Below are 17,908 nucleotides of genomic sequence, written 5' to 3' on the forward strand. Positions count from 1 at the left end.
GGGCACATGGGTGGGGAAAAGGGACCAGAATTATGGAAATAGACTAATTTATAGGGGAAACTGAGATCTAATATGTAGTCACATACTTGTCCTTACCTGGTAGAACGGACAATTAATGCCATACATTAGCTTTTTACAACTGCATTTATTTCAAGAATATGTTTTAGTGAAAGTTTTTATCTTCGATAACTACATTATTGAAGCCACAGGCTGTATAGCTCTGCATATGCTGGAGGTGAAATGGGAGAGGATAAGGCCGCAGCGAACATGATGTCCTGGGGCTCCACATTTCTCTTGGTGGTTACTGCCATCTTCCCTATTACAGTTCCTGAATTGACCAGTGTGGCCCTAAGACCCAGATCTGCAGAGACATTTATGCTGTGGTGCTGAAAGCAGCGTAAGAGCTTAGCTATATACATGCAAGCCTTTTTATAGGCTGGTAGAAGCTGACGTTTGGCATACATTTCCTGGCTAACCTCATGATTGACCTGCTGACTTCAGAATCAGGAGTCTTTCACTTTCTTACCTGGCTTACTGCCTTCTGCCCCTTACACTACTGTCTCCCTGACACTGTCAAGCGTTTGATTGTTCTGGAGAGGTGGAGCAGCATCTATTTTTTAAATTCCACAGTCACAGAAGAATGTGCATTTTACAAATCCAGCTGCCCCTGAAGCATTGGTGGATTGCCTCCACCTACCAAGATAAAAGTTCCACAAGCCTACAGCAAATATAGCTATTTTTTCCCCTTTTCAAATGAACTTTTTTTATTATTAAATGCTGCTCATTTCGACTGTGGACTTAAATATTTGTTCTGATGCAATGCTCAAGCTAGTAGAAATATTGCAAATGGAACACGTTAAAACTGGGTCTTATGATGGTATCCTTAAGAGAGGTCCTATGATGGTATCCCTTGAATAGATATTTGGACAGAGTTGGCAACGGGGTTTGTTTCAGGGATATGTTCCTGGGTTGGTGTTTCTGTGGTGTGGTGTGTAGTTGCTGGTGAGTATTTGCTTCAGGTTGGGGGTCTGTCTGTAAGCGAGGATTGGCCTGTCTCCCAAGGTCTGTGAGAGTGAGGGATCGTCCTTCAGGATAGGTTGTAGATCCTTGATGCACTGGAGGGGTTTTAGTTGGGGGCTGAAGGTGACAGCTAGTGGCGTTCTGTTACTTTCTTTGTTGGGCCTGTCCTGTAGTAGGTGACTTCTGGGTACCCTTCTGGTTCTGTCAATCTGTTTCTTCACTTCCCCAGGTGGGTACTGTAGTTTTAAGAACGCGTGATAGAGATCCTGTAGGTATTTGTTTCTGTCTGAGGGATTGGAACAAATGCGATTGTATTAGAGCTGGGCTGTAGACAATGGATCATGTGATGTGGTCTGGATGAAAGCTGGAGGCATGTAGGTAAGTATAGCGGACAGTAGGTTTCTGGTATAAGTTGGTGTTTATGTGAGTTAGCACTGATGCCCTTGCCAAGTAAGCAGTGTCCTTTTCTTTTGGATGGAAACTTCATGATTGTTATCGATCTTTCACCTCGACGTTGGATTAGTGCAGTGTACTCCACATGGCGCTAAGCCTTTCAGCCCTCTGAAGACTGCAGACAGTAGAAATGCAGTTGCCCACCTATCAAGCAGTATTTCTTAAAGGAAAACATACTACCCCAGTAATCTGAAGGTTAAGAAGTCTGTTTTAACCTACAAAGTCCTAGATAGTTTGGGATCTACCTGCCTTATAAACTGCCTCTCACCTCCCGATTCCATGGCAGGTATATTTTTCTGATGGGCTTGAGGTAAAAAACCCCAAATGTAAATGATGGGGTCTGCTGAGAGGGTGGTCTCCTTAGGACAAATTTCTGCACTTGAATGTATTTCCTTCTCAACTTTCCACATTGGTTCACCAGATCCTCAAGGTGATTGTCTCCAAAGCAGATTGCAAGAACATCTGCTCCCCGCTTTTCAGTGAAATGGGATGATTCATTAGCTACCATGTTTTGCCACTGAAGGCGTTGGGTTGTGGGAAGGAGAGAGAGGGTCAGTAACTGATGCCTGGGAAAATATTTTGTTGGCAGGGTGCCATTTTCTAGTGTTGATCAACGTATTAAACTATAGATAGATTAATAAAATTCCCACTTAATATATATTTTTTTGTATTACAGTAGCACATAGAGGTCCCATGGGCCTATTGAGATCCTTATTGTACAAACATAAGATAACCCCCTGCCCCAAAGAACTTGCAATATCAATAGACCCAAAAAACACACAGAAAAATGTGGAAGGAAAATATGCACAGAGAGACAAAGTGACTTGACCAAATCAGAGGCAAAGCCAGGAATAGACCTGCTGTGGTTCTGAGGCCCAATGCAGTACACCTGCAACCACTGGACCATGCTGCCTCTCAAGCATAAAGACAGCGGAGAGAGGGTAAAAGCCCTTACTGCTTGTGGAGCAAGGCAGTCAAAACTTGTACAACGGGGGTACAGGTTCTGGAGGCAAGTTAGTCACTTTCCTGACTGAGCTGATTTGAAGCAGAAGCAAGATCTGCAGCCTGGCACTTCAAGGAAAGGCCTGGGATGTTTTCTGTGGAATGGAGTTCACAATGAGAACAGAGTTTCTTATTTTTATGCTACAGAAAAAAGTACACATAGCTAAGAGTCGTAATTCAATTAACATAATGATATCTTCAATAGTCTAAATCAAAATATTAATACAAATTATTACAATGTATTGGAAAAGCATGACTTTTTACATTAAAGGGTTATCATAGTTATTAATGCACTTTTTCATTACCTCAGCCCACTTTGCATTTGATAATACTATTATTAGAGTCTCAGCAGATCATCAAATAGAAAAGAAACCTTAATGAATTTAAAAAAGGCTGTAAGTAGGCTTGTCCAGTCTTTTGAATGTCATTCTTAAATCACCAGGACCTGTTCAAGGAGAGAGAGATTCCAGCTCTGTTCAAAATAGTCATTTCCATCAAGAATGATAAACTTAATGCAAGAAAGCACCCTCTGTTTGAATTTCAACTAGCTTGAGTTTCAATCTTTGTATGGAAATTGCTTTAGAGTAAGGTCAGGAGAGATTCTCTCTTCTTAAAAGGAAGACAGACTACCACTGTTCTAAGTAGTTTTTAAACGCACAGACACACACAATTAATATTTGTAAGACCTTGTCTAGACTATGGTAGGGTTGAAAATGTTTGAGCTGGGTAAGGCTCAAAGGTGAAGATGTAGTAATAAACCATTAAGTTATCTGCCCATAGAATTTATGTTCACAGGAGTTACCATGAATAACCTTGTCATCTTTAATTATAAATGCTCCTAATAGTCAAAGAATGATGCACTCTAAGAAGGGGAGTTCTTCATCTTGGCAACCTGTGCCCCATCACTAGAAGCCCAACAGGCCACAGCAAACACTGTAGAAAAAATGCATCTCACGGCAGGTCAGAAAAACCCATGCTAAGCAAAAAACTCTCTGCTGAATCAGCAAAAGGCCCACTATAGACTGGAGTCAATTGTAAAGAAACAAAAGACTCCTCCTCCCTGCCAACCCCCATTTATTGGTCTTTCCTTCTCTCCAGGTGGCTTAGAGAATCTCTCCCAGTCTCTGGTTGTGAACAACTTGTACACTCCAAACAGAAAAAAATCTACAGACTCAAGAATTTCTTTACCTCAGGGAGACCTGGCCAGTCCTCCCACTCATCAGCTAGAAGTATCATCTCTGGCCAAAGTGTCCCCATCATTTCAGACATTAATTCTCAGAGCCCTGAGATCTAATTTCTCACAGGCATCCTTCTACCAGGGCAAACAATCCTTTGCAGTCTGCTTCCTGCCTTTAATTTCCTGTTCCTCCCCTGCTCATGCCATCCAGCTGGAGTATTTCTGGCAGATTTTGCAAGGCAAAACTCATTGCAGTGCCTATCTGTAGGTCAGATCATTAACCCAGTCCAGCATGGAGTTTGCACACCCTATCATATATGCCCATTCTGCACTGCAATAGCACAAAAATATTCAAAACAAGTCCAAATCCTAACAAAACTTGCATCTATTTACTTTCCTAGCAGTATGGTGTTAGGCTTTAAATATTTGTATAGTAGACTCACATAATATATAGTATATTTCTAGCATTAAAAGCACAAAGCACATTAACCACTTGTGCATCTGAAGAAGGTTTTTACCCACAAAAGCTTATGCCCAAATAAATCTGTTAGTCTTTAAGGTGCCACCAGACTCCTTGTTGTTTTTGTAGATACAGACTAACACGGCTACCCCCTGATACTATTAACCACTTGTGTATTTGCTGAAATCTTTGCACATCCACCCTCTCCCCACCCCCCATATCACTCTTCAAATATGCAGAGTTTTCTTTCCACTTCACATAATTTGTAGACCAAGGTGTTTTTTTATATCGGACAATGCTAGGGTTCTGTTTCCTCTCACCAAAGTGTTTAAATTTGACTTGACAGTAGCAATTGCTTTTTAATCTAAGAAAACTGATCTGTCAAAGGCAATCAGTACAGTGAAGTTATCCCTTGAGAATCCTAATAATCCAACAGTTGAACTCTTGGCATAGAATGTCACAAGCACTTAATGCAGTACGTATATACAGCTGCACAACATTCCTACACGCAAACTGCAGGCTCAGTTGTGCACCACTTAATAGTTCCTGCACTTCTGATGAAACAATATACCTGTTTTTGGCTTTTGTCTATTTCTAATTATATTAGTATGATAAGGTTCCTTAAGAAATTCTCAGGCAAAAAAACCCCAAAAGGACACATTCAATGCCATGAAGATATTTATTACTAAGCATCTAAATCAATTAATATTCAAAACATGTTTCAGAGAGCTCTCCCTCAGGGAAAGAGGCAAAGAGGGTATTTTTGTTAGGAGTAAGAAGGTACAGTGTTTGGCAACCAATCTGATGGGAAGGAAGTCAAGGTGGTTAGAAAACTGGCCTTAGAGGCCCTGCAGACATTAACTCCTGTGTTGCACTCTAAATGCATGAGAAGGTCATTGAAAAGGAATGTGTTCTACCCACATGACATGGCACAGATGGAAAGATCAGAAATAATGGGCATCGAATAACTTTCTTTGCAATCAAAATAGAATGGAAAATTGTTGACCTTCAAACCAAAATTGTCATGGTCTCAAAATTACAAATTAAACATTTCACTCACTCGAGCAGTCAACTTAACTCAGTGGTTTACTTTGAAGTTTTTATCTTACTTAAAATAGCTGAGCTATTTTAAGTAAGTAAACTACAAGAATTGCAAAATAAAGGGCCACATCATTTCCTAGCTTTCCCCGCCCACCGCCCCTCATGCTGTGGTCCCCTTTGTCTGTACACTATGCTTAGTCGATACAGAAGTTAGTTCCTTGATTTAAATTTTGCTGATCTTAGACAAACTGGAGTGGGTTTCTTGAATTAGTATGTGTACTGTATGACTATAAAACCTATCACAGTCTCTACCCTATAGGCTGTGTATTACCTGTATTATGTCTGGTCATAAACAGATGTGTTGAACTGAAGAGAATACTTTGTATTCTTACAGCCCAAGAACCCCTAAGGAACTTGAATTATTTTGATTTGAAGCTTTGACTCCTAATATCAATTTACAGCTGCAAGTGGCTAATTTTATGTTTTAACTGGACAAATAATGCTGTTGTGTGGCATGCTCAGAAGTTCATTGTACCATCTCATGAGTAAATGTTACTCTGGGCTTTACCAACATGCCGGTGATTTCAAAAGATTCACTGAAAGGTTATCCAGTTTCAAAACACTGTACAAACTAATAAAGACATAAATTCAGTGCAAAAAATCTCTCTGCCCATGCCGAAAACAGAAAGCTTCCTTTTCTCTGCCCAAAAGTAGCTCAGTTACAAGTAATTAAAAAAAAAAAAAAAAAAAAAGGAAAGCTGGATTCCTCACAGCCTGGAAGAAACAATCAAATTTACAGTACTTTGCATTCTCTTTAATGTGTTTATTTCATTTTATAAACACAATTAAGACAATAGTACAAGCTTGCCTGAAAAACAAAGTAGATTTTTCCCTTGTGAATCTGTCTCCCCAATTCCCCATTCTCTGGAGTCTGCGCCATGTCCCAAGGGTCTCAGATTAATTCAAAACACTTAGAAACAGGCCACAGGCCACCACACCTGGATAGCTTGGCACGGAGACAAAGCACATCGCTCCTTCTCCCTCAGTTCTTGTTTAGCAGCCTGTTGACTGACCTTGCAATCAGCCACACAGCTGAGTTTTTCAAACATTTTTCTGAAGTGTGAGGAAAGTTCTCTCTAAGACTGTCATCTCAGGAATAAGAAAGGGAAAACACAGAAGGAACTGAGCACTTAACAGTGGGAAACAGGAGATTCCAAAAACAACAGCCAGTTGCAAAATGACTACTTTAGGGCTGTAGATACTTGGCTCTGTTAAATGTAAAGGGCCTGCCCCAGAAAGGTTTGCTGGGGAAAAGGTTCCTATTGGAGGACCACCCTGCAATGAGTATCCTGTCTTCTGACCGCAGCCAGTGCCAGATTCTTCAGAGAGAATTAACAGACAGGGAAGTTTTCAAGTGATCCATCCCTGGCTGTCCAGTGCCAGCTTCTGGCAGTTAGTTATTTAGGGTCACCCAGATCATGGGGTTGCATCCCGGCCCATCCTGGCTAATAGCCATTCGTGGACCTAGCCTCCACAAACTTATCTAATTCGTGTTTGAACCCAGTTATAGTTTTGGCCTTCACAACATCCCATAGCAATGAGTTCCACAGGTTGGCTGTGAGAAGAAGTACTTCCTCATGTTTATTTTAAACGTGCTGCCTATTAATTTCATCGTGTGACCCCAATTCTTGTGTCCCGGTCTTCCACACTGCCAGAGACAATCAGTCTGGACCCCGTTGGGGCACCTCGGGAATCCTCCTATTTGTTTTTTGGGCCCTTTCCGGGCGGGGATTCTTTGGGCCTTCTCCCAGTCTCCACTTCCCTGCTCGTCCGTCCCTCGTTCCTGGGGAAGTCTGCCTCCACATGCTCCTCCATAAGCTTTACAGTTGGCTTGACCGTATTCGGTTGGTGCCTCCTCATTCATACCTGTATATTCTCGGGGAGGCCCCATAAAAACTGCTCTAGGACCAGCTCATTCATGATCTCCCACATTGTCTGGGCATCTGGTCCACTAAGCCAGCAGATGGCCTAGTCCATTAACTTGTGGGCAAATCTCCCGGGCCGCAAATCCCCCGTCCATCTCGCCGATCAGAACTTCTGGTGGTACTTCTCTGCAGACAGCCCCACCAGATCCAGGATGGCTGCCTTTACCGCTTCATAATTCCTGGCCTGCTCTTCACTTCGGGCCATTTAGGCTGCTTGGCCTTCACCAGCGAGGTAGAGAGCCAGTCGCAGGGCTCAGGTTGCCCAATCCCATCCAGCCCCCATGGCTACCCGCTCAAATGTGCCTAGGAAGGCATCGGGTCATCAGTCAGGCCCATTTTACACTAAGCCCTAAGCCCGGCACCTGAACACCATCCCCTCTCATGAGACTCACCACTTTCTGCAGGAGCTGCTGTTGGATGCCGGCCTGCTCACGAATGAAGTCCTGCAAGCTCTTCTGCCTTCCAGGTGAGCAAGGCCAGTCTCTCCAGCTTCTGGGCTTGCTGAAAACTCTGCATTGCCTTCTTCACCTCCTCTTGCTGCTTGACTAGCCATTGCAGGGTCTCATCCATCTCTGGGCTGCCAAACACTTGCTCTAGCACGGAATCCTGGACAAGCCCCCATGTGTAGCAGAGCATGGCAGAGCCCCGCGGGCTCCTGCCCCTGCTAGGTCCACAAAGTCACTCTTGAGACTCTCGAGTTAGTCACCACTGGTGCAGTTTATTCATAGGCTTGTTCCCACCACCGTTTCACTATGTACAGTTGGCTCTTAACCATCTGCAGATGGGGGGAAGGGAGAAAAGAGCCACCTCCCCACTTCCACTCCCTACCTTTTCTTTCTGCTCCCCCCTAGGCTTCCTTCCCCTGAGGCTTTTATACAGCCCCAGGCTAATTAGGCAACAGCTATCTCTGCTTCCCCAATTAGGGCCAGGTCATCTCCAGCCAGCTCTAATTTATTTCCCTAAATGAGAGCTGGCATGACAGAGGGCTGAATCACCAACCTTTTGCCCAGTACCATAGAATATCATAGAATATCAGGGTTGGAAGGGACCTCAGGAGGTCATCTAGTCCAACCCCTGCTCAAAGCAGGACAAATCCCCAACTAAATCATCCCAGCCAGGGCTTTGTCAAGCCGGGCCTTAAAAACCTCTAAGGAAGGAGATTCCACCACCTCCCTAGGTAACCCATTCCAGTGTTTCACCACCCTCCTATTGAAATTTTTTTCCTAATATCCAACCTAGACCTCCCCCACTGCAACTTGAGACCATTACTCCTTGTTCTGTTATCTGGTACCACTGAGAACAGTCTAGATCCATCCTCTTTGTAACTCCCTTTCAGGTAGTTGAATGCAGCTATCAAATCTCCCCTCATTCTTCTCTTCTGCAGATTAAACTATCCCAGTTCCCTCAGCCTCTCCTCATAAGTCATGTGCTCCAGACCCCTAATCATTTTTGTTGCCCTCCATTGGACTCTTTCCAATTTTTCCTCATCCTTCTTGTAATGTGGGGCCCCAAACTGGACACAGTACTCCACATGAGGCCTCACCAATATCAAATAGAGGGGAATGATCACGTCCCTCCATCTGCTGGCAATGCCCCTACTTATACAGCCCAAAATGCCGTTAGCCTTCTTGGCAACAAGGGCACACTGTCAACTCATATCCAGCTTCTCGTCCACTGTGACCCCTAGGTCCTTTTCTGCAGAACTGCTGCCTAGCCATTCAGTCCCTAGTATGTAGCAGTGCATTGGATTCTTCCGTCCTAAGTGCAGGACTCTGCACTTGTCCTTGTTGAACCTCATCAGATTTCTTTTGGCCCAATCCTCTAATTTATCTAGGTCCCTCTGTATCCTATCCCTACCCTCCAGCGTATCTACCATTCCTCCCAGTTTAGTGTCATCTGCAAACTTGCGGAGGGTGCAGTCCACGCCATCCTCCAGATCATTAATAAAGATATTGAACAAAACCGGCCCCAGGACCGACCTTTGGGGCACTCTGCTTGATACTGGCTGCCAACTAGACATGGAGCCATTGATCACTACCCGTTGAACCCAACGATCTAGCCAGCTTTCTATCCACCATTCATCCAGCCCATACTTTAACTTGCCAGCAAGAATACTGTGGGAGACTGTATCAAACGCTGTGCTAAAGTCAAGGAATAACACATCCACTGCTTTCTCCTCATCCACAGAGCCAGTTATCTCCTCATAGAAGGCAGTTAGGTTAGTCAGGCATGACTTGCCCTTGGTGAATCCATGCTGACTGTTCCTGATCCCTTTCCTCTCCTCTAAGTGTTTCAGAATTGATTCCTTAAGGACCTGCTCCATGATTTTTCCAGGGACTGAGGTGAGGCTGACTGGCCTGTAGTTCCCCGGATCCTCCTCCTCCTTCCCTTTTTTAAAGATGGGCACTACATTAGCCTTTTTCCAGTCATCCGGGACCTCCCCCGATCGCCATGAGTTTTCAAAGATAACGGCCAATGGCTCTGCAATCACATGCGCCAACTCCTTTATCACCCTCGGATGCAGCGCATCCGGCCTCATTGACTTGTGCTTGTCCAGCTTTTCTAAATAGTCCCAAACCACTTCTTTCTGCACAGAGGGCTGGTCACCTCCTCCCCATAGTGTGCTTCCCAGTGCAGCAGTCTGGGAGCTGATCTTGTTCATGAAGACATAGGGAAAAAAAGCATTGAGTACATTGGCTTTTTCCACATCCTCTGTCACCCTGTAACAAAAGCCTATATGCCTAACTCAAGCTTTGTAGATTCCATTTTTGTTCTAGTGATCTTATAAATCAGGCACTGCAAAGCTCAGCATCACAATGCCTAAGTCCCCTTGTGGATTCGGGTCTTAGTTAAAGCTGTAGTGACATATGCTTTTCGCTTTGGAGATGCCCACTTCAATCCCCAGTCATGAGTCATCACCAAAGCAGGGACTTGTCTGGGAGGAGCTTCAAAATCTGAAACATTTTGGCAACAGGCAAGATTTCCTAGCTGACCACACAAACTGAGAACAAGTCAATTATTAACAGAGGACTGCTGCCAGCCAGTAAGAGGCCAAATTTTCTGTTTACTCATAAGGTAAATTAAACTGGTGCCACTCGTGTAAAGCCCTGAGAAATGGTCTCTGAAGCGCAAAAGGGGAGAGGGTGTAGAGAGAGACTGTAAATAGCTGTGAGAACAGAAGTGTAAATGTTATTCTGAAATCCTACCTCACAATACAAATGCTACAAACGATATTTTCATTCCATGAACATGCATTGCTATAGCAGCAATAAGAGTTTGGAGAAGTCTATATTGGAAGAACATAGTGGTGGGCTTAACAATATCTTTTTAAAAAATGTAAAGTTTTTCAAATTGCTTACAATGATTTTATTAAATGTAAATATGTGTACACTAAGCAGTTGTTTAGTCCTCTCTATTAAGACCTGCAGTACAGAGCTGCAGGAAGGGGAGTGTAAAAGTTTACTCCTGGGGGAATTCTGTGCCATTGCACACAAGCAGAATTCATGTCCCTCGCAGATTTTTTTTTTCCTCTGCAGAAAATGCATTCTGCCAGACAGGCACTGCAGTTATGCCTTTCACCCACCAGGGGCTGCTATGGTACCAGAACAGAGAGCAGTTCCCAGGTGGGAGCAGCCCAGCTATGGATAGGGAGAAGAGACTTTGTTCCTCCAGTGCCCTGCCCTTGGGGCCAGGTGAGGAGGCAAGGGTTATGGAGGGAATGGACTGCTTGGGGTACATGGAGCTGCTACATGGTCACGCACTTGAGAAAGGCTCTGAGAACTTCCCAATGTAAATATAACCTCAAAAGATTTTTTTTTAAAACATGAATTACCAGATTTCTTAAGTGGAGTTGGCATTAATATTTTTAGCACTATAATCTTGGAATCCTCAGAAATTAGCCTACAGAAGATTTGGCTCAAAGAAGTTATTACCCTCCTTCTTCCACTTTTAGCCTATTTACTGTATATTCCATGTGAATTACAACTGTCATAGTCATTAGGTTACTTCTCACAGTTTATGGTTTTTGCAACATTAGCTGCACAACATTTTCAAGCATCAAAAACCAGGCTTTGCTATCTAACATTTTTATAAAGATAATAAAAGTTAATGAGCACTCATGATCTATGATCTGAAAAGACATCTGTTCTTTTCTTTCTGAGATGATAAAACACCCACCGTGTCTTGTTCTGGCACAGTGGGAGAGAACAAATATGATCCAATTAATCATTCTAAACTATAAGCTATATTAAGTTATAGTTTCTCAACAGGCTTGTCATACTCTGTTAATAGGGTGCAGGTGTTCTAAAATAGCCTTTGCAATATGATTATTAAATCTTGCTTTCATCACGTGGTCAGCTCCAGCTAGTAATCCTGTTTATGTATATTAAATAAAAAAAATTGTTATTGCACATTTAAGACTGAGCTTCAAAACCTGCAGAAGCAAGGATAGGGAGTTCTACATATTATGGCAACAAAAGCTCTACTTCCTAACGTGTATTTTAATAGAGTTTTTCATTACATACTCAAAAAACTTGGCACTGATACAATAGCAGGCAAATATTTTATAAATATGTATGTAACAGAATAGACCCCTGTAGCCACACCCTATTGTAATAATTTTGTACAAGACATGCCTTGTAAAGTATCATTTGAAAACTCGTAGTTCGCTGGAATCATCCTGATAAAATATGTATGACAACATTGTATGTAAAATTATAAGATTTCCCTGTATAACACGTTCCCAATCCCACAGCTCTGACTACACAGAATTTGGTAAACAGGTCTGTCATAAACAAAGGAACGTGTGTTCCGCTTAATTTTCATTTAAGCAGTAAACAGCAAGCATGGAGGGAAGACAACAAAAGTTCTAACAGGTGAGAATAAAGCAACGGGGACCATCCTTCCACATAGACTTTTTGTCTCTGGGCGCCCTTCTGGAAATGTTTCTCAAGAGAGGGACTGAAACAACATAAAAGGAGGGACAAACACCCCAAGGTACCCTACGCTCCCCACCCCTTGCACTCACTGCACCTGAAGGGACAAAGGAAGACTCTAGGGGAGGGGTCCAGACCTACAAGGTTTAGTCAGTAAGACTGCTGTGAAAGCTTGTGGTGAGAAACTTTGCTTGAATCTGATATAGTTTGTTAAGTTAGGTATTAGTAAAAGTCTTATATTTATTTTTCTTCTAACCATTTCTGTCTTCTATACCGCATTACTTGTACTCACTTTAAAATCTCTTTGTAGTTAATAAACTTGTTTTACTGCTTTAACTAATCCACTATGTTTAAACTGAAGTGTCTGAATAACTATTTGAGATAATAAACTGGCATATTATTCCCTTTAAGGAATAACAGACTTAAAATATTTTGTTCTATCCAGGAGAGGGCTGGGCAGTACAGGACATACACTTTGGGAGGGAAATCTGAGACTGGGGGGTGTGTTGGGGTCATCCTGCAGTATAATCAAGGCAGATGCGAGCCCGAGTGCAACCCAAGTGTGGCCGGAAGGCTGCAGTTACACACAGACATTCAGGGTGTAGCCTGCACGCAGGAGGGCTGTTTGTGAGCAGCTCCGGTGGGAGCTACTTCAGCAAGGCATTGGAAGGCACTCTGGGTTGCAGGGCAGCTGCTCATTAGTCTGGATTGTACCCCAGTATGTCACAACAGGTTAATTAAGTGGAAGTAGAGACAGCTGCCAAGAGACATGGCATGTGAATAGTGAAATGTTTTGTTTCTCACCATTTATCTGTGTCAGAAATGGTGTGATTGACACTGTAAAACATAACAGAAAACAGTTGCCATTTGCAATTTATCATACATGTACATCACCCTCCAAATACTTTAGGAATATTTTTGAGAACAGCATGTATTTAGCTCAACTAGTATTTACATTGTCTATGTTTAGTGTATTGTATGTAAACATCTGTGACCTTTTAAGATGGAAGGTGCCAGGGATACCACCTTGGAATTAAATATAATAAATCTAGCTCCAATCTTTTAAAAGTAAGATATTTAAAAGAAAGCATCTCTCAATGTAGGAGAAATATGGTAAAATATGCAAGTCCTTATCTTTTTGTAGAATAAAATTGCAACATGTTTGATCAGCCACCTATAACTACACAAGAATCCATGTATAAATCAAGTTACTTGAAAACAATGTTTACTATTTGTTTGACAATACTATTATGCCAATAGGTAAAATCCCTTTAATACATTAGCCCTGTATGTTTTGGTACAAAGTGGTTAGATTGTCCTATGGATCAAAATATTTTACTTCTTTGATAAGAAATTACTTTTAAAAATAGTGGATTACTTGTGTGAGCTTTGTCCTCCTTTTCCCATGTCAATTACTGTCATTTTAACATCACTGCTTGCTGTCCAAGATCATTAAGAATATGTAAGGATTTAAACACTCATTTGAAGATTTTCCAGACCTCCCTCCATATACATGGCAATACTTCTGCATCAATGGACTGTTGCAAATCCATTAATAGAAAAGTACAAGGCAAATATAAATACAAGTTTGAAAATTGTGCATTCAGTCTTATGCCATTTGATGTTTAGTGTTTTAGATATTTCTTTTTAGCAGGCAGAGTTTTATGCTCTTTGCAAACAGCTGTATACTACAATGAAACAGAAAATGTGAGAAGTAAATATTTGACAGAAATTGCTTGGTCATTACAAAACAAAAGCACTTGCAAGTTAAACCCCTGACATAAGCAAAAAAAACCCAGGTTAACTAGAAAAGGCAAAAACTACAATTTTGTAGAAAGTAATGCTTATTTTACGGAAGGAAAAGAAGATGGTAGTAACTCTATTCAAAAGCCTTATGGTGCAGGACTTCTTGTACAATCAGGGAAAAAAAAACTTACCATGATGAATGAACTGAGCTTGTGTATAGGTGGGTTGCCCTCTATACAAGCATCTTGAGATCCCCTCTCCCCCCCCAAAAAATAGTGGAGTCCTCCAATAATTTAAAGAAGCTTTTTGTCAATGTAATGTGAAGTATTACTCAGGAGTGGTATGTTTTCTTTGCTAATTCTCTATGATATGTGGCATAGGGATTCCTAATTATTACAGTCTGCGTGGTACCTCAACATATTCAAGCTTTTTTCCTTTGTGCAATGTGAAAGCCTACTCAAAGCAATAGCCTTTGTCAACACAATGAAAGGTATATACTCATGCAAATGATGGTGCAATGTGATTGTTCAGACCAATAATATATTAATTCGGTCCAGACAAAACAAATAGTGGCCAGTCACAGATTCTGCTAAAATATTAAAATTTAATTATACCTTTTCTACATAGGACTATAGCAAGGCATGAGAAAAGGTATTCTTCGAATAAAGAACAGATATACATCTAAAACAATATATAAAAGTTCTAAACTGCAAATTGACAATGAAGTCACAAATACTTTAATATTTAGTACAATATAGTGTACATTTTCATATACAATATAAATTAGATCTTAATACCATCCGCCATTTACTTTTCAGTGACAATGGTCTAAATTTTACATATTATATACATTAAAATACTAAAAAGTTAAAAACCCTTTAATATAGTTACAATTCAATAAGTGGGAAAATACATTAGATCTGTCATTTTGTACACTATCTAAATGAAACTTTCTATACAGTGTTCTCTGCAAAAATAAATGGCACTTTTGCATGCAACAAGACACAATACAAGTGTGTGTGCTAATAGCATATCATGTGAGGGGGAGGTCAACTAAAAGAAAATCTCATTCATCCACACAGTTGAGAATCAGAAATAAAATCGGTGGGAAACATTTTGACAAACCCACTCTTCGTGTTATGTTAATGCTAATGAAAGTATACTGCTTTCAATACTAATCTAACATTAAAAACAAAGATACAGTGTATTATGAAATTTAAGTCATGTAACAGTATCACAGACTTACTTAGACAACATAATGGACAGGAAACAGATCCTTTATTAATTTAAAAAAAAAAAAAAAAAGTCAGCCCTGTCTGAGTCGCAGCATCTAGGCTGCTTTTGTGTTGACAGTTTCCAAAATTACTTCTGCCACTCTGAATTGCGCATCAGTAGTCAGATGAGTTTTCCAGACTTCATTATGCCATTGTGTAACCATAGCTTCCACAGTGTAATGCCACAAGAAGCCTGTTCTTAAGGATTTCTTTGTTTGGGTATTCAGGTAACTTGAGCATGTTGATACTAAAATAAAAGCATCGCCATTAAATATGAGAAGTAGGAGTAAAAATTTGATTGTTTTGTACTAGGTAATTAACATGAAATTGTCCTCTCAAATATGTATTCAAATCAGAAAACCCTGAAGTTGTCATATTTATGAAAAAATGCACTGCTGCATTGCAGTACCCTTCTGCATTCAAATGTACTGCAGGAAAATAAGTTCCTTGTGGTTTAAAGTAAAAAGCAATATAGTAATTTAGCTTGAAGCATCCCTTAGTGATATTGTACTGCCTTCCATTACATGGGAGTAGTTAAGGTTTTTCCTTCAAATATATAACAACTTATGGCTTAACAACCAGTTTTAGGTTTTCCTTTTAATTAGGTTGTACAAGAGGGTTGCACCTGAAGTGTAAAACAAATAATGAAAACAATGAAAGGATTTTGCTCAGTTTCTTAATGCATTTAAATGAGGCTATTTAACATACCATGTACTTGATGTTGGTAGCAAATTTCGAGTGTATGGCACAGCTGCAATTGTGAAATTCTGCAATCCACTGCCACCCATTATATGGGCAAAGCCTCCATGAGGAACCCTGGAACTGAAAGCATCCACTGATTATTAACACATTAAAAGGGTACTTGGGAGCTGAAAAACCAGCACACTGTAGGAAGCTTGTATTGCCACTGCTAATGACCAGCTGCTAAAAAATGACAGGTTTCAGAGTAGCAGCCGTGTTAGTCTGTATCCGCAAAAAGAACAGGAGTACTTGTGGCACCTTAGAGATTAACAAATTTATTAGAGCATAAGCTTTCCTGGACTACAGCCCACTTCTTCGGATGCATATAGAAGATGCATATATATGCATCCGAAGAAGTGGGCTGTAGTCCACGAAAGCTTATGCTCTAATAAATTTGTTAGTCTCTAAGGTGCCACAAGTACTCCTGTTCTTTCTGCTAAAAAATGGTTACCTACCTTTCCGTAACTATCGTTCTTCAAGATGTGTTGCAGGTGTCCATTCCATTAGAGATGCACATACAACTCGTACACAGTTCTCAGAGAACTTTTTCCCCTCAGCAGTACTTACTGGGGCAGCTCAAGCACCCTCTACTGCCAAGCGCCACTGTGTGCTGGTAGAAGAGGGCGGAGTCACCCCCAAGCCTCCTCAGCTCCTTCTTACTGGATAGATTCTGATAGAAAGGGGAAGGAGGGCAGGTTGTGGAATGGACATGTACAACACATCTGAAAGAACAACAGTTACAGAAAGGTAGGCAACAGTTTTTTCTTCAAGTGATTGCACATGTCCATTCTATTATAAGTGATTCAAAAGCAGATTAATATGGAGGTGGGCTCGGAAAGTCATTGTAAAACTGGCATTGTTCCTGGACTGATGGGAAACTGCATAATGAGCAGTAAAAGTGAGTACTGATGACCAAGCTGCTGCTTTGCAAATATCTAGGAAAGCTCCTGAAGTTGTATGTGCTCTACTCAAATGAGCCAATAATCACAGGGTTGGCATGACATTAGCTAACTGGCAGCACAAATAAATACGAGAGAAAATCCTCCGAGTGGAAACCAGTGTGCCTTTCACCCTGTCCACAAATCACAAGAAATAACCACACTGACATTCTAAAGGGTCTGGTGCTATCCAAGGAGAAGGCCAATGCTTTCCTCCCACCCAACAAATGAAGCTTCTCTTCATCTGTATGCATGTGATGCTTCAAGAAAAACATCAATCAAGCAATGTATTTGCTAATGTGGAAACTGCCACATTGGTCAAGAATTTTGGGTGAGGGTAAAGGTAAACTTTATCCTTATGGAACATGGTACAAGGATGTTCTGAAACCAAGGCTCAAAATTCACCAATTATCCTTGATGTTATAGCAACTAGAGAAAACACTTTTACACAGAGGTAGAGTAGGGAGAACATGTCGCAAGAGGTGCAAAGGGAGGCCCCATTCATTTTGTTAGCACAAGGTTGAGATCCCATGGGGGAACAAGTTCTTATACTCAAGAGTATAATCTGTTCAACTCTTTTAGAAATCTGATAGTAGATTGCTTTTTTCCCAAACCCATAACTAGGGCCCTACCAAATTTACAACCATGAAAAACGCGTCAGACTGTGAAATCTGGTCTTGTGTGCTTTTACCCTCTACCATACAGATTTCACAGGGGAGACCAGCGTTTCTCAAATTGAGGGTCCTGACCCAAAAGGAGGTTGCAAGGGGTCAAAAGGTTATTTTAGGGGAAGTCGCAATATTGCCACCCTTACTTCTGTGCTGACATCAGAGCTAGGTGGCTGGAGAGCGGTGGCTGTTGGCAGGGCACCCAGCTCTGAAGGCAGCACCCTGACAGCAGCAGTGCAGATGCAATACCATAGCATCAAGTATAAGAGGGGTAGCCGTGTTAGTCTGGATCCGTAAAAAGCAACAGAGTGTCCTATGGCACCTTTAAGACTAACAGATGAAGTGGGCATTCACCCACAAAAGCTTATGCTCCAATACATCTGTTAATACCATAGCATGCCACCTTTATTTCTGCGCCGCTGCCTTCAGAGCTTGGCGGCTAGATAGTGGCAGCTGCTGACTGAGGGCC

At 41.5% G+C, this 17,908-nt stretch overlaps 1 protein-coding gene across 8 annotated transcripts in view; it reads right to left on the reverse strand.

Annotated features, from left to right (window-relative positions):
- Positions 1-17,908, reverse strand: part of HACE1 (HECT domain and ankyrin repeat containing E3 ubiquitin protein ligase 1) — a 148,380-nt gene that overhangs the window by 35,106 nt on the left and 95,366 nt on the right. For 7 of the 8 annotated variants that reach the window (XM_065588267.1, XM_005287711.5, XM_005287710.5 and 4 more), the window contains 2 exons: positions 15,801-15,914; positions 14,403-15,339 (listed from right to left, as the gene is read on the reverse strand). The exons of the other annotated variant lie outside the window; for it this stretch is intronic. In XM_065588267.1, coding sequence (XP_065444339.1) covers positions 15,237-15,339; positions 15,801-15,914 — 217 coding nt within the window. In that variant the 3' untranslated portion in view covers positions 14,403-15,236. Of the gene's footprint in view, positions 1-14,402; positions 15,340-15,800; positions 15,915-17,908 lie in introns of those variants that run through there. 8 annotated transcript variants of the gene reach the window in all.

This window comes from Chrysemys picta, chromosome 3, assembly GCF_011386835.1.
Source record: "Chrysemys picta bellii isolate R12L10 chromosome 3, ASM1138683v2, whole genome shotgun sequence".
Taxonomy (NCBI): Eukaryota; Metazoa; Chordata; order Testudines; family Emydidae; genus Chrysemys; species Chrysemys picta.